This window comes from Sciurus vulgaris (genome assembly GCF_902686455.1).
Source record: "Sciurus vulgaris genome assembly, chromosome: X".
Taxonomy (NCBI): Eukaryota; Metazoa; Chordata; class Mammalia; order Rodentia; family Sciuridae; genus Sciurus; species Sciurus vulgaris.
Window position 1 is genome coordinate 49,411,132 of NC_136471.1, and position 22,549 is coordinate 49,433,680.

General features: G+C 38.4%; 1 protein-coding gene across 6 annotated transcripts in view; it reads left to right on the top strand.

The window, feature by feature from the left end:
* The window catches only part of TRMT2B (tRNA methyltransferase 2 homolog B), a 42,925-nt gene extending 28,197 nt beyond the window's left edge, over positions 1-14,728 (top strand). For 4 of the 6 annotated variants that reach the window (XM_079124072.1, XM_079124070.1, XM_079124071.1 and 1 more), the window contains 7 exons: positions 2,230-2,318; positions 3,860-3,954; positions 4,286-4,500; positions 4,656-4,757; positions 5,585-5,704; positions 5,912-6,011; positions 12,881-14,661. In XM_079124072.1, the coding sequence (XP_078980198.1) occupies positions 2,230-2,318; positions 3,860-3,954; positions 4,286-4,500; positions 4,656-4,757; positions 5,585-5,704; positions 5,912-6,011; positions 12,881-13,007 (848 nt within the window). In that variant the 3' untranslated portion in view covers positions 13,008-14,661. The other 2 variants (XR_013761146.1, XM_079124073.1) reach the window with 2 other exon arrangements.
* Positions 14,729-22,549: the final 7,821 nt, after the last annotated feature.

A 22,549-nucleotide genomic window follows, 5' to 3' on the forward strand; every position in this document is an offset into this window, starting at 1 on the left:
GATCACCATTGTTGATAGAAATGTCATTATGTGGTTCATGACTGTATTAATCTAGGATTCCAGGGAGAGAAATCCAGGAGTTTTTATCATGTAGATATTACTTAAAAATCAAGGGAGTGAGAATAGATAGAAAAAAGGAGAGGAACAGGGACTGAGCCCTAGGCATTCCCATTTTAAGAAGTCCAGGAGAAGAAGAAGAGCTAATAAAAGAGACTGAGAGGGAGCAGCCAATGAGGAAATAAGTAATTGGAGAGTGTAGTGTCCTGATTGCCAAGTAAAGTGGACAGAAGAGTGACTCATCAGCTGTACTCAGTGCTGTCGATAAATAATAAAAAGGATTAAGAATTGGCCATTGGGGGCTGGGGTTGTGGCTCAGTGGTAGAGCACTTGCCTAGCACATATGAGGTGCTGGGTTCAATCCTCAGCACCACATAAAAAATACATAAAAGTTATAAAAGAATTGATCATTGGACTTCATGACTTAGGACTTAGGAGGTCCTTGGTGACTTTAATGTGAGCTGTTTTGATGGAGTAATGAGAACCTGATTCAAGTGGGCAAATACAAGAAGAATAGGAGGCAGTGACTATTGTGCTTGTTGAGTTTTACTGTGAAGGGGAACAAATGGAGCAGTAACTAGTGGGGAATGTGGAGTCTAGAAGTTTCCTTTTTTCCTTAAAGTGGGAGAATAAAAGCTTGCTTGTGTATGGATTGGAATGTTCTAGTAGTAAGGCCAGAATGCGATAGTGCAGAAGAGAAGAAAGCATTGTTCACACAATAAGCTTAAATAAATTTAGGCCTTATTCCTTTATTTCATTTTAGTAGTATTTTTCAAAAGGCATATCTATTATTTTAACCAGAAAGCCCCTTCGGTCTTAATACTTAGGCATTCTCATAGATGAATAGGAGTGTCTCTGTTTTACAATGAAGAAAGAAAAGCCTTAGGTCATTCAATAAAGAAGCTGGCTTTCTTACTCGATCTTCCAGGTCAAGCTCAGGTTTTCAATTATCCTTTCAGGACCTCTGTGACATTTAGATCTTGCTTCCCAAAAGCATTATTTTCTAAGCAGCCAGTAAATAACTGTTCTTTCTTTAAATCATCAACCTCAAAATCTGAAGAATATGTTCAGTGTAGTTCAGCATATATTCTATTGCATTTATATGAAAATATAGCAAAAGCCATCAAGTGCATCCTTAAATGATTTTAACCTCTCACCACTAGTTTTTGATATAACCTGCCCTTCCCTTTATAAGCTGGAGTTCATTTGAAAGTATAGTAAGATTACATGCATTATGAAAACAAAAGGACTTAATCTGACAGTGTGTCTTGTAGCAAGTGGCTTTCGTTTGAAAAGTTTGTCTTTAAGAATTTTTGAGATCACAGCAGCTAAATCAGAGTTACATTTGACTTGTATTCACTAGGAGGAAATGGAGGATCCAACTAATCTATAATGCAGTTGGTATTTGGTTATATGATGTAAAAATGATAGGCTTATATCAGGAAGTTATAAGTAAGAATGAATCATAGCTTAGACATCAGGAATTGCTGTTAGGAGGAATTCACGGAAATGGAAACTTTATTCCGTATTATACATAGAATGAACTGAGATGCTGTCTGAATACCTTTCCTGTTTATTCATACATTCTTTGAAAAATATTTATTGAGCATGTATTATGTGCCAGACTGAGGTAAACCTTTGTGGAGCTCAGTTTCAGATATAATGGATTGTGTCTTCCGTAAGGTCACAGGGCAGGGTTCATGTTTTTTATATTACTGTTTTATTCTACTAGGACTGCCATAGTGAAATGCCACGGAGTTGATGACTTAAATAACAGAAATTGCTTCTTCACTGTCTGGAGGCTAGAAGTCTGAGGCCAGAGTCCTTAGTAGGTTTGGTTTCTTTTGTGAAAAAAAAGGCCATTTTTTTCTGTGTCCAAATTTGCTTTTATTAGGACACCAGTCAGGTTGGATTAAGGCCTGCCTTAAAAGCCTCATTTAACTTAATCACATTTTTAAAGGCCATGTTAAAATACAATCACATTGTGAGGTATTGGGGGTAAAGGTTTTAATGTGAATTTTTGGGGAGCACAATATAGCTCCAGGCATCTAACAGAATAATCAGCTATGGAACTTGACAGTTTTGCCCATGTAATGATACTCTTTTCTTCTTAGTACTATGAAGTATTCCTTCGACAGTCTCCAATGGAACCCTGTCTTCTGTTTCATGAAGGTGGTTATTGGCGTGAGCTCATAGTTCGTACCAATAGTGAAGGACATACAATGGCTATCATCATTTTCCACCCCCAGAAATTAAGTCAGGTGAGCTTCACAGGATAAGGGACAACTTCTGTAACAACACAATTACTATGCTACAGTTGGTTTTTGGAAGTTTTGGGGCTGGTAGTAGAAATTACACATCCACAAAATACTTCTGAAATTTGAGGCCGGGGGTTTGGGAATGAGGAGAAGTCAGAAAGGATACATACTGCTGGCAATCTGTAAAACTGCAGAGACTGTGGCTAAGCTACCAAACTTATCTTCATTCAAGACCTCCTAAGTATTTTCACAAGAACTTTGCTTGTAGTAGTATGTTTTACACTAAGCCCAAAAGCCAGTTCTATAGAGACTGGAATGTCAGTGTTTTATAGTCCAGATAATACTTCACATGCATTAGTGGTATAGTGGCCTTTCAAATTATAATTTGCATTTGTAATGCACTTTGGTTTTTTTTTTTTTTTTTTTTTTTTTTAGTAATTTTTAAAAATTTTTAGTTGTCGATGAGCCTTTGTTTATTTATATGTGGTGCTGAGGATCGAACCCAGTGCCTCACACATGCCAGGAAAGTGCTCTACCACTGAACCACAATCCCAGTCCTTATAATGCATTTTTAGCTTTCAAATATTCCCATATTAAAGCATTCCTATACTTAGGAATAGGCAGGAGAAAGAAGAATGTTTTCACTCTCATTTTAAAAGATGAGCAAATGGAGGCATAGAAATACTCAAGTTTAAAGAGCCAGTTAATAGCAAAACCAGGGTTTGAATATAGATCCTTTGATTCCTGGCCTGGTGTTTTTAATTCTGTGGCTCTAACATGGTTTTGTTGTTGTTGTTGTTGTTTGGTACTGGGGATTGAACCCAGAGGTGCTTAACCACTGAGTCACATCCCCAGCCCTATTTTGTATTTTATTGAGAGACAGGGTCTCACTGAGTTGCGTAGTGCCTTGCTGCTGAGGCTGGCTTTGAACTCATGATCCTCCTGCCTCAGTCTCCTGTGCTGCTGGATTTATAGGTGTGCACAGCAGCTCCAACATGTTCTATTGAACTACATGTGTGTCAAGCTAATGTTTAGTCTCTCTGTAATAATGTAAGGATTTTTCACATGTTCTGAACTAAACAAAAGGAGCTACCATTCTCACTCTTCTGTGTTTCCTCTTTCATTTCCTCTAGGACTCACATCTTCTGAGGTGGTATTTGGGTGGGTGGTTGGGATTTCTGAAGTGGAGAAGATGAAAGGAATGGAAAGGTTATTGCCTCTGTGTGATGGGATGGAAGCTTAGTTTAGCTTCTTGTTTACAACAAGAATAACTCAAACTTTGTTTAGAGAACTATTAGAAGCTCTATCTAAAGAAAGTGCCACATCTCTTGTATAGGATTTGGTAAATGCTGAAAAGTCAGGCAGAGCTTCTATTGTGATTTTCTTTTTATAGAACGTTGTTTTATGTTAAGTGTTATTTATAATGAGATTTGATAAATGTATCTTCTTGTCTGACTGCTGTAGGACTGATTAACATAGAACTCAGAGAGAAAATTTATTAGAGGTGAATCTTTCCTTGACTCCTGATTTTGTGATCTGGACAGGAGGAGCTCTATATTCAGAAGGAAGCCATAAAGGAATTTTTCATCAAAGGCCCTGGAGCAGTCTGTGACTTGACCTCACTTTACTTCCAGGAATGGTAAACCTGGGACAGCCAAACAAGCAAGTAGGAACCTGATGGCTTGCCGTAGTCTGGGTTTGTGGATTGCTGGTGAAGGGCTATTGACAGCAGAGGATCTGGGCTGAGTGGTCCTGGCTCTTGTTTACCAGCGAGGTCTGAGAACCCAGGCCAGAATGTAAAAGTGAGAGTATATGCATGTGCCTCCATCTTTTGAGAGTGGAATTCCTACAGAGCCCTCAGCCATGGCAAGGAAGCTCTCTTTACTGAAATGAGGGGCATTCCCTCCCAACCAAGTACTAGAGATGGAATGGTCTGCCATTCTAAGATGCTTTGTTCTTTTCTTTTCCAGCACCATGACCCATTGTAACCATCAGCAGTCCCCCTACCAGCTCCTATTTGGGGAGCCTCACATCTTTGAAGACCTCCTGGGTTTAAAGATTCGCATCTCTCCAGATGCCTTTTTCCAGATTAACACTGCTGGTGCAGAGATACTGTATCAAACTGTGGGGGAGCTGAGCGGAGTGAATTCTAATACCATCCTTCTTGACATCTGTTGTGGAACTGGCAAGTGGTAGCCCAAGGAAGAAGCTGCATGCTGCTGAGCTCCCAAATGCTGTCTACATAATACTCAGGACCACTTTAGGGTGGTGGGATAGATGGTGCAGGCATAACTGTTTAAAACCCTCAAATACCTTTCTCATATCCTCTAATTTCTCCAGGTGTGATTGGCCTCTATCTAGCTCGGCATGCATTCCAGATCATCGGGATTGAATTAGTGGAGCAGGCCGTAGAGGATGCCAGGTGGACTGCAGCTTTCAATGGTATGCAGTCATAATCTTGGAAGCAATTAAGAGATACAGTTGATGGACTGGGGTGTAGTTCAGTGGTACAACACTTGCCTAATGTGTGCAAAGTCCTATCTTCCATCTTCAGGACTGGGGAAAAAAAGAGATGCAGTTGTTTCCATAATATGGAAAGGGTTATATGAGAAAGGGGAACTACTGTATCCCTGAACTTTGGAAGCAAAGTTTTGGAAGAGTTGGGTCCTGATGATTTTTCTGGAAAAGTTCCAAATATCTAATTTTTCCTGTCCAGAAAAGCCTGAGGGAAGCAATAAGCCTAGCTTATAGGAAGGAAACTCTTAAAACTTTGGACAAAAGAGACTTCTTGACATTAGAATCACAAGGCATCACTGTGTAATACGACAAGTTTTAAACATATTTTCAGCAGCAGAACCTTTTCCTCTAATAAAATCATGCCAAACTGCAATATAGAAAACAGATTATCTTTTTCCTTCTACCCCACCTTCCGATAGGTCTTGTGGCATTGAGTGAAATCCTCCGATCCAGTAGGAAGAATGCTTGAGTAAAAGTCAAGTTTCTTGAGTGCTATAGGTACTTACATACATGTGAGTCATTAAGTTGTAAAATAATACTATCTAGTCTTTCAAGCTGAAAGGTTTTCTGAGATGTTCCAAAATACTTTGGAAAAAATGAAGCAGATACAAATGCTTCTCTTTCATTGTTTTTTATAGGTATGCTAGAATCGAAAGGAAGATGGCAGAGCCCTGGCTCCTGTACATTTCAATAAAGCTGAACCTTCTCCCTTGCTGGGGTTGCGTTATGTCATGTGGGCATCTCTCCTGCAGGCATCACCAACTGTGAATTTTACGCTGGTACAGCAGAGAAGATTTTGCCACAGCTACTCAAATCAAAGGAGGATGGGCAGTTAATTGTCGCTGTGGTGAACCCAGCCCGCGCTGGACTTCGTAAGGAGGAATGACTAATTGGATGTTCCCTATGATGTTTGCCCAGCTTTGATTCCTCATTCCCACACCATGCTAAGGGGACTCCCAGTGGTCTGATTATCAACTTCTCCTGTATTCCTAACCAATCCTAGGTCCTTGTCAGTTAGGAATTCATGATAATGTGACCATGATAGGTTAATTATGTTAATAAGTCATTTTTACCATCAGATTACCAGGTGGTTCAAGCCATTCGAAACTGCAGGGCCATCCGCACTCTAGTTTTTGTTTCCTGCAAGCCCCATGGTGAAACCACAAGGAACATCATTGAGTGAGTCTTGGTTTCTTGTTAAAAATTAATTTTTCTGATTATCAAAGTAATCCATGCTTAACTGTGCACAATTTAGAAAATGTAGAGAAGCATAAAGAAAACTTAAACAAAAAAATCATACCACTTTCAAGAGTCATTTAAGGGCCAGGTTTAGAGTGAGGCAAGATAGGCACTAACTTTGGATACATAGTTTTAAGAGAGTGTCAAATTATAGTGATTGAGATGAAGTTTTAATGCAATACTTTAATTTCTTTTTATTTATTTTGCAGTACTGGGAATTGAGCCCAGGTACTGTACCACTGAGCTACATCCCCAGCCTTTTTTTTTTTTTCATTTTAAAGAGTCCACACATGAAAATATATGGTATTTATTTTTCTGTTTCTGACTTATTACATTTAACATAACATCTCTAGTTCCATCCAGCTTGCTGTAAGTGGTAGGCTATCATTCTTTTCTTATGACTGAATAATATTCCAGGGCTGGGGATATAGCTCAGTTGGTAGAGTGCTTGCCTTACAAGCACAAGGCCCTGGGTTCAATCCCCAGCACTGCCAAAAAAAAAAAAAAAAAAAATTCCATTGTGTATATCACATTTTCTTTATCCATTCATACATTGATGGGCATCTTGGTTGATTCTGTGTCTTGGTTATTGTGGATAGTGCTGGAATGAGCATGGGTGTATATTTATCTCTTGGGTTAGATGATTTCATTTCTTGAATATGATCGCCATATTTACCCAAAAGTGGAGTAGCTGAATCATATAGTAGATCTATTTTTAGTTTGAGGAAACTCCAAATTGTTCCCTAGTGGCTATACTAGTATACATTCCCACAAACACTATGTAAGAGTTCCCTTTTCTCCACATTCTCATCATCATTTAATTTTTGACTTTTTTTTATAATAGCCATTCTACCTCAGATGACATGACATTATATTGTAGTTTTGACTTGCAGTTCCCTGTTGGCTCATGTTATTGATCAATTTTGCATACTTTTGTTGATCATTTGAATTTCTTCTTTTGAGAAGTGTCCATTCATATCATTTGCCCTTTTTTTTTCTTTTGGTGTTAGGGTTTCAACCAGGGGTGCTTTACTACTGAGTGATATCCCCAACCCTTTTATTTCAAGACATGATCTCACTAAGTTGCTGGGGCTGGCCTCAAACTTGAAATCCTCCTGCCTTAGCCTCTTGAGTTTCTGGGATTACAGGTGTGCACCACCATGCCTGGCCATTTGCCCATTTTTTAATGGGATTAATTTTGTTAGGTATTGAGTTTTTTCAGTTCCTTATATGTTCCAGATATTAATTCTTTGTCAGATGAATGGATTGCAAATATTTTCTCCCATCCTATAGGTTGTCTCTTTACTGGTTGTTTCTTTTACTGTGTACAAGTGCTGGGAAGGGTGAGAAGAGGAGGGTTATGAGAGGTTGGTTAATGGGTATCGAAATGCAGTTAATTAGAATTAATAAGTTTTAGTGTTCTACACTATAGTGGAGGAATTATAGTTCATAATAACTTATGAACTATATGTTTTATATGTTTTATGAATAACTACAAGTGAGGAGCTTTAAGGCTCCAAATGCTAAACATAAAGAGTTGGAGATATTAAGTGTCCTGATTTGGTTAGTACGTGTACCCCATAAATATGTAAAATTAGTATGTGTTAATTTTAAGTGCCCCTGCACTTGATAAACCCTGCCTCAGTGCCTTACTGTAATCTTGGTACTGTGTTCAATAAAACATTTATAAAATAGGTGGCTAGCCTGCTGGCTGGAACTTTCCAATTTGGTATTCTAAAATATTGCATTAAAGTTTTATTCTGATTACAGAGATATTTGGTGGCCTATTAAATTTTGCACCAAATGTTTGCAACTCTCACTTCACTCTAGTTTTGGCCCTGGTCAGTTATTTTGATTTTTGAAATTGAACCCATGGTCTCACACACACTAGCATCCTACCACTGACCTATATCCCCAGCCCGGCTTAGATTTTTTTTATTATTGCTGATTTTTCTCTTCCTTCAGTTTTCTTTAAGTTTATTGTTCCTTTTTAGCTCATTGATTTGAAAACTGATTAGAATGTAGCTCACTGGTAGAGTGCTTGCGAGGCATGTGTGAGACCCTGGCTTCAGTCTCTAATACTGTGGGGAAAAAATTCCATAAGTTAATGAACTATAAAGCAAAAAAATCTGTTAACATTTGACATGTGAACAATAAAATATTCTTAGAAAAAAAGATAAAGCTGGGCATAGTGGTGCAATCCTGTAATCCCAGTGATTCTAGAGGTTCAGGCAGGAGGATGGCAAGTTTGAGGCCAGACAGGGCATATCAAGAATCAGTCTTAAAAAGGACTGGGAGTATAGCTCAGGGGTGGATGACTCTTGGATTCGATCCCTAGTACTGTCAAAAATATTTAAAAAAAGATAAAATATGAAGGCGTATAATAAAACCATGAAGTCATAAATGAGAAAAACAGTAAATTTATGGATATAGAGAAAATTTTTTTAAATTATAAGGAAGTACTTGTGCAGCTACTTCTAAAACATTTGAAAATCTACATGAAATGGGTGATTTTTCTGGGAAAATATAAATGACTAATGTTAATTCCACTCCAGAAGGTATACTAAGACTAAATCATGGAAAATTGAGAACGTTATCAAAGGGCTTCTCTCACTCAAAAAAAACTGGCCCAGATGTTTTTAGTCTTATTTCCTTTTCTATTTGTGAACCATTACTCTTCTACCTGTCGTTTATTTTCATTATACAGTTTAAAATTTTTTTTCTTTTTGGTACCTGGGATTGAACCCAGGGACCTTAAGCCACTGAACCATATCCCCAGCCCTCTTTTAATATTTTATTTAGAGACAGGGCCTTACTAAGTTGCTGAGGCTGGCTTTGAACTTGTGATCCTCTTGCCATAGCCTCCTGTCTTTGGGATTATGTGCACCATCATGTCTGGCTTAAAATATTTCTGAATGTTTAGTAAAGGTGACATCTCAAATCAGTGGAGGAAAAGATGAATTATTCAGTTAATGGTGTTGGACAGCCATGTAGCTATGACAAGAACAAAAGAAGCTGTAAACCCAGGATGAATTAGAAAGTAATCAAAGATTTAAATGGTAAAAAAGGGGGAACTATAACTTTACCCTAGGAAATCATAAAATTCATTATAATCGAGTACAGAAGGCCCTCTGAGAATTCAGAAGCCATGTAACAAGAGGTTGTTCAGTTCGACTATATAAAAATATAGTTGTGTGTTGCTTAACTACAGGAATATGATCTGAGAAAGGAGTCATAAGGTGACTGTCCATAGTGCAAAGTGTACTTACACAAACCATGATAGCTAAGGTGTTACTAAGTAAAATAAGTTTATGGAACCATTGTAAAAAATGCGGTCTGTTATTGACTGAAATGTCACTGAGACACATGTAACTTCTCCCTTTGTTGTACTATAAACAAATGAAATAAAAATGTGTCATAGAACTTAATGAAAGCTGAAACTAAAGAACTCTTAGAAGAAAACCTATATGATTGTATATCTTCATGGCCTTAGATTAGGTGGTTTTCTTAGATATGACATCAAAAGCCCAAGGACAAAAAGTTTATTGAAATAATTTTTAAAAAAATCAAATGATACCATAAAGAAAGGTACAGTGGTGCATACCTGTAATCCCAGCAACTTGGGAGGCTGAGGCAGGAGGATCCTGAGTTCAAAGCCAGCCTCAGGAACTGCAAGGTGCTAAGCAACTCAGCAAGACCCTGTCTCTAAATAAAATACAAAAAAGGACTGGGGGCAATGTGGCTCAGTGGTTAAGTGCCCCTGGCTTCAATCCCTAATACCCTCTCCCTGAAAAAAAGGGAAAAGTCAACCCATGGAATAGAAAAAAGAATAGTTGCAAAATACATCCAAAAGCCAGACAGAAAAGATCACATATTGTATGATTCCATTTCAATGACATGTCTACAGTAGGCAAATTTATAGATTTGAAGTATATGATTCATTGAATTTTGATAATTGATTTGTGGTTACCTAGGGCCAGTGTTGGTTTTGGGGAGAAATGGTGTGTGACTGCTAAGAGGGGCATGGAATATTGGGCTTATGAAAATGTTCCAAAATTGATTGTGATGATGGATACAGAACTCTGTGAATATACTAAAAATCATTGAATTGTTAGTGGGTAGGGTATATTGTATATGGATTTTATCTCAATAAAACTTAAGTCAGTAACTTACATGCTTAAGTCAGTAACTTATGGTGCTTATGAAAAGCACCATAAGCAATGACAGAAGACAAAAGAAATTGCAGTTTATATCACAAAGACTTTTTAATATATAACAGACTCCTGGAAATCAGTAAGAAAAAGAACAACTCAGCAGAAAAATAAACAGGATATGAACAGAAGGACATAAACATATTTACAAACCAAGAAATGATACTGCCTTTCCCATAATGAAATAAAAGTACACTGATACCACTCTTTACATCTCAGATTGGGGAAAAGTACAAAAGTTTGATAATATACTTTTGATAATAATGGGGAAGCATGAATATTAAAAACTTACTGTTATACATTGAGTACTAACCCTATGGAAGTTGGTCCCCTCCTTTTGGAGGGATATTTAGAAATAGATTAAATTTATAAGGTATACATACTATTAGAACTGGTAATTCCATCTTCATGGCTTCATTCTACAGGTAAAATTCGTACATGTAAAGTGACATGTATAAAGTTACTGCAGTATTTTAACAGCAAAAGATTAAATATACTGAAAGACCATCAGAAGGGAACGGATTAAAGCAAATGTGCTTTGTTCACCATTGAACATTGTACTAGTGTATACAATGATGTTTCTATATGAAAATCTTTAAGATACGTTATTTTCAACAGCTTTGTTGATATAGAATTCATGTGTCATAGTTCACCCAGTTGAAGTATATGATTCATTGAATTTTGATATGTTCTCAGACTTGAGCAGCCATCACCACCATCTAATTCCAGCATGTTTTTGTCATCTCAAAAGGAAACCGTAGGGGCTGGGGAGATAGCTCAGTTGATAGAGCACTTGCCTTGCAAGCACAAGGCTCTGGTTTCAATCCCCAGCACCACAAAAAAAAAAAAAAATGCTGTTGAAATCATTCACTTACCTCCCCTCGCCATGGTCCTAGGAAACTACTAATCTATTGTCTCTATAGATTTACCCCTTCTGGACATTTCATACACATTGAATCCTCCATTGTATGAGTCTTTGCATCTGACTTCTTTCACATAGCATAATGTTTGCAAAGTTGTTCCTTCCAAAATTTATTTTTCCTTATTGTATTAAAAACGTTCCATTGTGAATGTGATACTGAATATCTTTGTCCTGTACTTGATTTTAAAGGTACAATGCTGCTTAAATGTGTTATCCAGGGAAACAGATACTCTTCCACTTTCCTTAGGTTTAAACTGGTACAATCATTTTAGAACAGTTTAGTGGTAAATGTCTTAAGGCCTTTAAAAATACAGTCTCTTAAACTTAGCAGTTCCATTAAATAAATAAAATTATGTGCAAAGCTATAACTACTAATGTTCACAGAGGGACTTTTTGAAACAGCAAAAGGTTAGAGGCAGCTTAGATTAGGTAGCAAGGAATTATAAAAATAAACTGTTAAATTTATCTAGTGAAGTGGCATATCACCAGTAAAAGTGGGGTAGCTTTACATATCATGAAGAGATGCTCATGATGTATTAAGTGAAGAAGTGGGTTGTAAAGCAATACAAACTATGTACAGTGTGACTACATCTTTAAAAATCAACCTAAATGCACATATTTGTAAGATATATGCTGAAAAGTTCAGAGTAGTGATCCTTCTCTAAATGAGTTTATAAGTGAAATTTTGTTCTTTTTTGTCTGTGACTGCATTTTCTGCAGTGAGCCATTGAGAATGGGGCTGGGGGGAGGTGATCTACTTTGAAAAATTTCAATAGATGAATATAATTCAATGAACAGTAATTGCCTTCTGTGTGCAAATCATATGGAACAGTACCTGACTTAGGCTTCTCATTCCATTTACCAAATTATGTGTTGAACTCCTATTCTGTGTCATATCCTGGGAGCACAGATGAATAGTGGTTTTTGCCTCATCTATACCCTCAGAAATATTATACAGATGGTCTCTACCTTATGATGGTTGGAATTAAAATTTTTTGTCTTTATGATGGTGTGAAAGCTATACCCATTCAGTGGAAACCACACTTTGAATTTTCATCATTTCTTGAGTTAGCAATACCATGATGCTGGGTGGCAGTAGTAGACCACAGCTCCCAGTCAGTCATATGATTACTAAAGGATCTTTTTTTGATACTGTGGAATTGAACCCAGGGCTTTGTGTGTGTTAAGCATATGCTTTAAACACTTGGCTCTACCCCCAGCCTATTGAATGCCCTTTTGACTTAATGATATTTTCAGCTTACTGTGGGTTTATCAGAACATAACCCCATCATAAGTTGAGGAGAATCTATATTCCAGTGAAAGAAGATAAATAAGGAAAACCATTATATTAAATAAGATGAACCATATATATGAGAGAAACATGGGAACACAAAGAAAAGGCTTCCATTTTAAGCATTTTTTTTTCTTGCTATTGGGGATTGAACCCAGGGGCACTTAACCACTGAGCCACATCCCCAGATCTATTTTGTATTTAGAGACAGTCTCGAGTTGCTTAGTGCCCTGCTAAGTTGCTGAGGCTGGCTTTGAACTTGGGATCCTCCTGCCTCAGCCTCCTGAGCCACTGGGATTATAGGCATGCACCATAGTTCCCTGTTCATTTTAAGCAATTGTGTTCCTGTGCTTTTGTCTCTAGAAATCAGTATTTGTTTTTACAGGCTGTGCTGTCCTCCAAACTCTGCTAAGAAGCTTCTAGGCGAACCTTTTGTCCTGAGACGAGCTGTACCTGTGGATTTGTTTCCCCATACCCTGCACTGTGAGCTGGTACTCCTCTTCACTCGATAAACAGCCTCCTAGAAGACTGAAGCTTATTTGTTAAGGCTGAAGTGTTGGAAACTTCCAGGTTTGTCATATCACTACACTGCAGACTCTGGGGATATTACTAGGGAACGGAAGGATATAGTAGGCCTCCTGTCTGAGGCAGATTTAACTGTGGCTATCAGGTTCCTCTGTGAGTATTCATGTTTGCCTAGTTTTGACTACTCACCACACCTTGGCCTTGGATTTGAACATCTCCTTCCTTTTGCTATCACCTGACAGGGATTCCTTGGCCAGTTTATAGTCTTGTTTCCTCCTCCTGATTCCGCTTCCAGCATGACAACTGAACTTTTTTATCAGGTGGTAATAATTTCACATTGCCTGGGGTCTGTGCATTTGCTTAGAGATTTTACTATTTCTTGTTTTTTTTCAAGATTTAAGAGGTCATGAGACAACCACAAATTAGAACTTGAAACATATCTAGCCTTTAAAAAAGAATAACCAACTGCTGTAGTGATTGTATGGTTACTAAATGATTATCAGTAGAGACTCATTCCTTTGGTTTTCTAGGCTTGAATGACCTTTAAAAATGTGATTTTCTCTAGGAGCCATAGCAGCAATTAACTTTCACCCACAGAGGGAGATTTGGTTTTGGGGAAGACCCTAAGGGAAGGGAGATTTTCAAAGAAGAGATAGAATACCTATAATTGTGCTGTGTAGTATGCAGAAAACTGCAGGATCTGAAACTATTGTAATATGTACTATAATAAAGTAAATATGGAAAACTGACTATTCAAAATTTTCTAGTTCATGATTTCTTCAATTCTGGAGTTTTTCTTGAATAGTTGCCCACCAATTTAGATTATGTTTTGACTTTAATACTCTAAGGATGTGTAATTTAGCAAGCATTGGGTGATTTAAAAAAATGATATCAGGTCAGCTGATATTTTTGATTCTGAATCTGAAATTTATATTTATATTTATATTAGAAAAATATAAATGTTAATGTTAAAGCTATTTATATTGTTTCCTGTTCTTCTATGAGATAAGTTAGTCAGGTGCAGCCACAAAAGGAGACACAGGAGAGGCTCCAGAGAACAATGTCTATTATCTCAGGTCAAAGGGGCAGTCATGCCACATCACACAGGGCCACATGAGAAAGACATCAAGGTTATCGGGAAGCAAAAGGCAGGAACAAGGGGAAGGTTTAGACCACAGCCTTCATTGGGGTTTTCTCTGGAAAGGTAAGGAAGGGTGAACAGTTTAACTATCTAGTTTGAGCAGTTATGACAGGCTTGAGCTATAGATGTGGTTTCTGGTTGTCTAGAAGTTTGCCTCAGGATGGGCAAAGGTAGAATAATGTTTCTTGAAGTGTACAGGCCAGATAGAGGAGTTAGGGCTCTGAATTGGGTCCCTTTGTATATAAAGGGCTTTGCTCCAGTTTGGATCTGTCATGTGCCCCAGAGGCCCATGTGTTGAAGACTTGATCCACAGCCTGTGCAGCTATTGGGAGAAGGTGGAACTTTTAGGAGGTGGAGTCTGGTGGAAGGAAGTTAGGTCATTGAAGGTATGCCCTTGAAGAGGATTGGGGCATCCTGGACCCCTTTCTCTTTGCTCCTTGGCCACCATGAAGTAATCAGCTTTGCTCTACACCATGTGCTCCCTGCCATGATGTTCTTCCTCTCACAGGCCCAGAAGCAATGGGGCCAAGTGACTATCAACTGAAACCTTTGAAATCATGAACCAAGGTAAACCTTTCTTACTTTTTTTTGTTTTTAACTTTCCCATTTATTCAAATACAAATATCAAGGATCATCTTACCACCTTAAGAATCTTGACATTTCAGAAATGAAGATAGCTACTCCCAGGAAGCCTTCCTTGACTTTTTGTCTTTCCTCTGGCTCTCAGAGTACCATAAAATACCTCGGAGAAATTCCCACACAGCATGACATTGCTGGTTTACTTTACAGAAGATGAACAACCTGAGGAAAATCTGCCTTATTTGCCTTGGTTTCCCCATCTGGTAGCTTGGTTTCTTTTTCTTTTTTTGTGGGGGGGAGGGTGCTGGGGATTGAACCTAGGGCCTTGTGCTTACAAGGCAAGCACTCTACTGACTGAGCTATCTCCCCAGCCCCTAGCTTGGTTTCTTATATGTTGTAAATGTTGATGAATCTGTGAAAAAAAGTCTAGAAATGAGTCATGTTATTTCTGATTGCTCAGTGATGGAAGCGAGGCTCAGTGATGCACATGCTCTCTTCCATCTGTAGGTGGGAAAGCCGAGATCCAAGGAAATAAAATGCCAAGCCAAAAAATAACACAGAAAGTCAGGCCAGGGGCAAAGAGTTACAGGATGCAGCCAAGTGATACATTCAAAATTATGAAAACCACCAGCATTGCTTTTTTTTTTTCTTTTCAGTGCTGGGGATTGAACCCAGGGGCTCTCTACCACTGAGTCACACCCCCAATGCTATTGATTTTTTGTTTTGAGGCAGGGTCACACTAAGTTGCTGAGGCTGACCTTGAAGTTGTGTTCTTCCTGCCTCATCCTCCCAAATGACTGGGATCATAGGCATGTGCCATCACGGCTGACCCAGAGTTGCCCTCTAATGCCAGCCAGTCGTCTGTGGTTATTTCCTATATATGAAAGAGGATCTTTACTCCCTGGCATGTATAGGCAGCTGTGATGGACTCTGTGATACTGATTGACTGGCTGAGAGGGATTGGCAAGAGGGTGGAGCTTGCTGGATTTTGTATGGTTTTAATCAGTCACAGATGCCTGAGCAAACGGCCCATCTGGTGGAGTCCCTTAAACCAGGTAACCAAATCGTCTCCATCTCTAAGATGTCAGGGCTCTTTGTGCCAGGCAGTGGAGTGTGTGCTAGTGATACAATAATGTGCAGAAACCTTTCTTAAGTGACAAATTACCTCAAATTTGTCAGTGATGGAAAGCTGACTAACAGGTATTCTGCCTATGCCCTTAAGATAGCAAGAATTAGATAACTCCAGAAGTATTTTTTAAGACATCAAAAGAGCATAATATCCAGACACATACATACCCACACACACCCAATATAATGAATATCCCTTTTAAAAGACTATAAGGAAATAATCTAAATGATTCTTTGTTTATGGCAGTCAACAAAGGTTTGTTTTCCCCACTCCTTATGTTTTTATTTTATGTAATGGGGGACATATATGTATATATGCACATACATACATCCATATATACACGTTTTACGTATATTTCATTTTGAAACTTTTAAAAATTTTTTATATTTATTTTAATTAAAAATCATAAATTTACATAGGGCAATCTTGTTTGATTCATTGTTATTTTTTCCCTCCCCCCCACCCCTCCCACCCCTCTTTTCCCTCTATACAGTCCTTCCTTCCTCCATTCTTACCACCCTCCTTATCCCTAACCCTAACGCTAACCCCTCCTATCCCCCCTTATATGTCCTCATCCGCTTATCAGCGAGATCATTCGTCCTTTGGTTTTTTGAGATTGACTTATCTCACTTAGCATGATATCCTCCAATTTCATCCATTTGCCTGCAAATGCCATAATTTTATCATTCTTCATGGCAGAGTAATATTCCATTGTATAAATATGCCACAGTTTCTTTATCCATTTATCAACAGAAGGGCATCTAGGTTGGTTCCACAATCTGGCTATAGTCATTTTGAAACATTTAAAAAATTTTTTCCCCAACTTTTGGGGTTATATTTTTAAAAGATTTTTATAATTGAAAATTATGTTTTGTTTGCAGTGCTGGGGATCAAATCTAGGGTTTCACACATGCTAGACAAGTGTTCCACCATTGAGCTACATTCCTGGTTCCTGAATTTAAAAAAAAAATGTTTTTCCATTTTTCCTTTTTTTCATTCCCCATAAGGAAATGGTGACAGCATCTACCAGTTACCTAAGCCAGAGAAATCATAGTTCTCTCATTCCTGAATCAAACTACCTACAAGGTAGATTTCCACCTGTATATCTTTTTTTTCTTTTGAGGGGGGCAACCTGGGATTGAACCCAGGGGCACTGAACCAGTGAGTCACATCGCCTACCCTTTTTTATATTTTATTTAGTAACAGGGTCTCACTCACTTAGTTGCCTAGGGCCTTGCTAAGGTACCGAAGCTGGCTTTGAACTTGTGATCCTTCTGCCTCAGCCTCCTGAGATGCTGGGATTACAGGCATGTACCACTGCGCCCAGCTCCACGTGGTTCTTTCTAAATACTCCAAACTCAACATATCTAATGTTGAATCTTTCCCTCGAACCTGTTCTTCCTCCTCTTTTCCCAGGCTTGATGAATATTCTAGTCTATATAGAGTCATTGGAGCGAGAAGCCTAGGAGTGATCTGAATCATCCTGTACTATTGCACCCATCTAATTTATCATCAAATTGCTATCCCTGTAGGCTATAATCATTTCTCACCAAATTCTTATTGCAAAAGTCATCTTTTCAACTGATGTTGTTTATATCCACTCATTTCCCTGCCTCTGTTCCATCCTGTACAATATGGGTGATTTTTCTAAAATGCACATTTCATTATGTTTCTCCATTGTTTAAAATCTCTTTGGCTTCTTACTTTGTTTTGGGCAGGGGCTTAACCAGGGATTGAACTCAGGGTCAGTCAACCACTGAGCCATGTCCCCAGCCCTATTTTGTATTTTATTTAGAGATAGGGTCTCACCGAATTGCTTAACACCTCACCTTTGCTTAGGCTGACTTTTTATTCCTGTGTGTGTGTGTGTGTTGCTGAGGATCGAACCCAGGGCCTTGTGCTTATAAGGCAAGCACTCTACTGACTGAGCTATCTCCCCAGCCCTGGCTTGGAACTCTTGATCCTCCTGTCTCAGCCTCCCAAGCCACTGGGATTATAGGTGTGTGCTGCCGCACCTAGCAGCTTCTTACTATTTTTAAAATAAAATACTAAACTCTTGATGAACCTAAAAAGCTAATTCATAATCTGGGAGTCTCATTTCTCTGTACACATTCTGGTCCTTTTTATATTATTTTATATTATGTTTCCAGGCTGGGCGTAGTGGTGCATGCCTGTAATCCCAACAGTTTGGGAAGCTGAGACAGGAGAATGGCAAGTTGAAAGCCAGCCTCAGCAACTTATTGAGGCCCTAAGCAACTTTGAAAGACCTTGTCTCAAATGAAAAATAAAATGTCTAGGGATGTAGATCAGTGGTAAAATACCTCTGGGTTTAATTCCTTCCTAATTGAAAAAAAACCCCAAAAACAAGTTTCCTCAACTGTTTTCCCTATCTCTTCTGGCTAACTCATCTTTCTGTTTTTTAAACTTAGATATTTTTCCGTGAAGGGATAGCTAATGGATGGATAAATATAGGATTGGCTGTGGACAATCTGCTTCCTCATTATTTTGTTTTTTTATGTCCTGTTTGCTCATTTTAGAATCAGGCTTCCATCGATTTTATTAAAATTTTCAAGCATAAAAGAAAATTGAAAGATGAGTACAATGAACACCTGCATATCTGCCACCAAGATTCAATAAATGTTAACATGGTGCCATATTTACTTTATGTGTGTAAATATTTTTAATAAACCATTTGAAAGTGAAGTTGTAGACACCTTGACACTTCATCTTTGAATACCTCATCATCTTGTAAGCATAAGGACATTTTTCTGCATAACCATAATAACATAAGCCCAGCTTAGAAAATTAACAGTGCTTACCACTTGTTACCGATATAATCTAGTATGTAGTCCATTATTTCCTAAATTGTGATTTGTGACTACCTGGTGTTTCAGAAAATATGGAGTTTGCACTAGAGTTTATATCAAAGTACTACATTCTTCATCCAGAAAGTCATTCCAAGAAAAAAGAGCAACTAAAGTAACCAGTATACTTAATAGCATGGTTCATTAACACGTATGACCTGGCTGAGTCATACACGAGTAGGTGTATATTTAATTTTCCCAAAATGTCTTTTATGGCCAATTCATACTTTATATTTGGTGGTTGTATCTCTTTAGTCTTTTAAAATCTAGAATATTCTCCCACCTTTTTAATTTTCATGGCACTGGCAATTATACCTAGGGGCACTTAACCACCAGTCTACAACCCCAGCCCTTTTTATTTTTTATTCTGGTAGAGAATCTCACTGAGTTGCTGAGCATCTTGCAAAGGTGCTGAGGCTGGCCATGAACTTGTGATCATCCTGTTTCATCCACCTGAAGTGCTCATCATGGCACTGACTTCTTGAGGACCAGGCCTGACCCACATCATGGATTTGTCTGATTGTAGGCTAAAAATTATCCTGGTTTGCCCTGGACTGTGCCATTTTGAGCTAGCTATAATTCTGCATCTGGGGAATTCCGTTAGTCTTGGGCAAATCAGGATGGTTTGTTTTCTTATGGGGTTTTTAACTGTTTCTTGTAAATAGGAAAATAGGTCAAATGGATTGATTAGATCCAGATTAAAACTTTTTTTTGTGTGGTGCTGGGGATTGAACCCAGGACCTTGTGCTTGTGAGGCAAGCACCCTACCAACTGAGCTATATCCCCAGCTCAAAACATTTTTGATAATATCTATAACTATGTGTATGTGGTACTAAGAGTAGAACCCAGGGCCTAGCAGTTTTTAGACGTGCACTGAGCTGTATCCCCAGCCCTATTCATTTATTTTGAGACAGGATCTCGCCAAGTTGCTCAGGCTATCCTTGAACTTGTGAACTTCTTGCCTCAGCCACGTGAGTAGCTGGGATTATGGGTATGTATCAATGTGCCCTACTAATATTTCTTAAATGATGGTGTGCGCTTGGTGTCACATCCACTAAGGAGGCACATAATGTCAGGTGTTCATTCTTGATAAATGTGATAGTTAAGGTGATGCACTTTAAACTCTCCATGTAATTGTCCCTTTGTAATTAATTAGAAATCTGTGGGGTACAACTGGTGTCTTGCAACTCTCCTGTTTCCAACAGCCTCTTAGCTAAAGATATCAGCATCCATTGATTACTATTTTGGGGGGGTTGGTTGTTTTTGGACCTTCATTTTATTCGTTTATTTATATGTGGTGCTGAGGCTCACACATGCTAGACAAGTGCTCTAGCCACAACCCCTGCCCCTTGATTGCTATTTTTGAACTTTTTTAACATTTTAAAAATTTATTTTCTGACAGTAATTTAATTGGGGGTTGCACAATGTCGATTTCTTAATTCTGTCATTCACTGTATTTTTTTTTTTTTTTTTTTTTTTTTTGTGCTGGGGATTGAACCCAGGGCCTTAGTGCTTACAAGGCAAGCACTCTACCGACTGAGCTATCTCCCCAGCCCTCACTGTATGTTTATTAGCTGATATTCTTCTGTAAAGATGAGCTTTTCCTCATCCATAAGGCATTAACTAGTTTCTTCAAAAAGGCAAGCTAGGTGTGTTTAATCATTTCCCTTTAAATACAAATCTTCTGAACAAGAAGTTTGTATAATATTTCCAGCTGTGATGGTTTTTAAAAATATCACTTGATTATTTTTCAGTGTTTAAATTCAGTGTTATGTATTCAGCTCATTTTATTTGATGCTCAAATTTTCTCCATTTTGGCCAGGAAGAGTCCCTTCAGGCTAGTTCCCATGTCCTTTAGACATGCCTCCATTGGTCTTCGAACACATTGTTACATTTTGGCACAAGATTCCCAGGCTCACCATGCATTTTTCCTTCCCTAGTCCTGGAATCGGTAATTTCCAATGAGCCCTGGTTCCTTTTAATTGAGAATGGTATTTAGAAACCAAGATCCAGATGCTTACCCCAAGCATCAAGCAAAATCTAATCTTCTGGTACTGTATTGCAGTATGTGAGATGTAAATCATTAGTATGGTGAGAAATTGTCCCAATTTCCTCAGGATATGGGGTTTTCAGTGCGAAAGTGAGAAAGAGCATCTTAGGCAAACTGGGACAAGTCAGTCACCCTAAGTTTGTCACTTTGTTAATACATATGAAAGGTTTAGGAAGAGCAGTAGAAATTGGGGAACGGTGTAACAAAAGTAGCTGTAAATTCTCAGGAAATTTAAGGATTGGTACTAAATGATCTGCAGTAAAATATAGTAGGCCTATAGCAATGGATTGTTCACTTAACTGCACATTAGTATCATCTAGCAAACAATGAAAAAATACCAATGCCTAGGCCCCAGATATTCCAATTTAATTGGTTTTAGGAAAGACTCAGGCAACCTCCACCCCCACCCCAAGATTCTAATGTGCAGTCAAAGATGAGAACTAGTGCTCTAGGTTGGGCTTTAAGTGTGGTCTCTGGACTAGCAGCTTTAGTATTACCTGGGTGCTTATTACATATGCAGATTTTCAGACTGCACCCTAGCTACTACAGGTGGTTGTGCACTGAAATCACCAGGTATTGAACCCAGGGATGCTTTACTACTGAGCTACATCCCCTGTTCTTTTTGTTTTGAAATAAGTTCTCACAGAATTGCTTAGAGCTTTACTAAGTTTCTGAGGTTGGTTTTGAACATGTGATCCTGCCTCAGCCTCCTGGGTCCCTGGGATTATAGGCATGTGCCACCATGCTCTGCTCCTGAGGGCCTTTAAAAACAGATTCCTGAGCATCATCCCCTCAGAGTTTCTGATTTAATTCATTTTGGGTATGACTCTAATATCACTAAAGATTCTGTCTCCAAGCTCAATGTCTGGTGTGATGAGTAAAAGTGCACTTCAAATTGCAGGTAACAAAACAACAGGTAATAGTAGGTCAAATATCTTGCTTTTCTGCTTCTTCCTCATCTAGACTTTGCAGTCCTTTTGTAGAGGTTTTCATCCCTTTAAAGCATTTACTTTTCCATTGCTTCTATAATTGTTTAGGTTGGTGTGGTAGAAAGGGGATTTGGTACCATCAGTTGCTAGTAATTCCAGCTAAACCATAAAATTAACCCTCAAACACGAGGGAACAGTGAGCTCACTTAAAGTAGGACAGTTTAAGGGTTTCCGCTGAACCTGTTTCCTTCTTACTTTCTTCTCCTTAGGCTCATCTTAGAGTTACTTAATCACTGAGTGCCAATTTTGCCATCACCTTTATCTCATGTTTGGGGTTTGATTTAACACAGAGGTTCCCGGTCTTAGCATATTGAAATCACCTGTAGAACTTTAAAAAACATCTCCCAGTTTCTGAGACTTGAGCCTTACCCCAAGACATTCTGATTTAATTGACCCATGTATCTGGATTTTTAAGAGATTCCCAAGGTGATTCTAATGTGCAGTCATGATTGCAATCATTTGATTAGCGCTCTGGTTGCCAAAATTGTCTGCACCTTAAAATCCTCCAGGTTTTTTTTTTCCAAACTTCAAAGCCCGGGCCATACTCATATTAAATGATCACAATCTCTGGGGGTGGAACACAGGCATTGATGATTTCAATGTGCAACCAGCATTGAGAACCACAGTGTTGGAGTCTTTGATAAAGCCATTTGACCGTTTGGGTGCTGAAAAGGAAAAGAGAATGACTGTCATTTGCTGAGATCTTAGTTTTTCAATCTTTCACCTTTAAGGTCACATTGCAATTTGTAACTTACAGGATCATTAGCCATTTTTCTA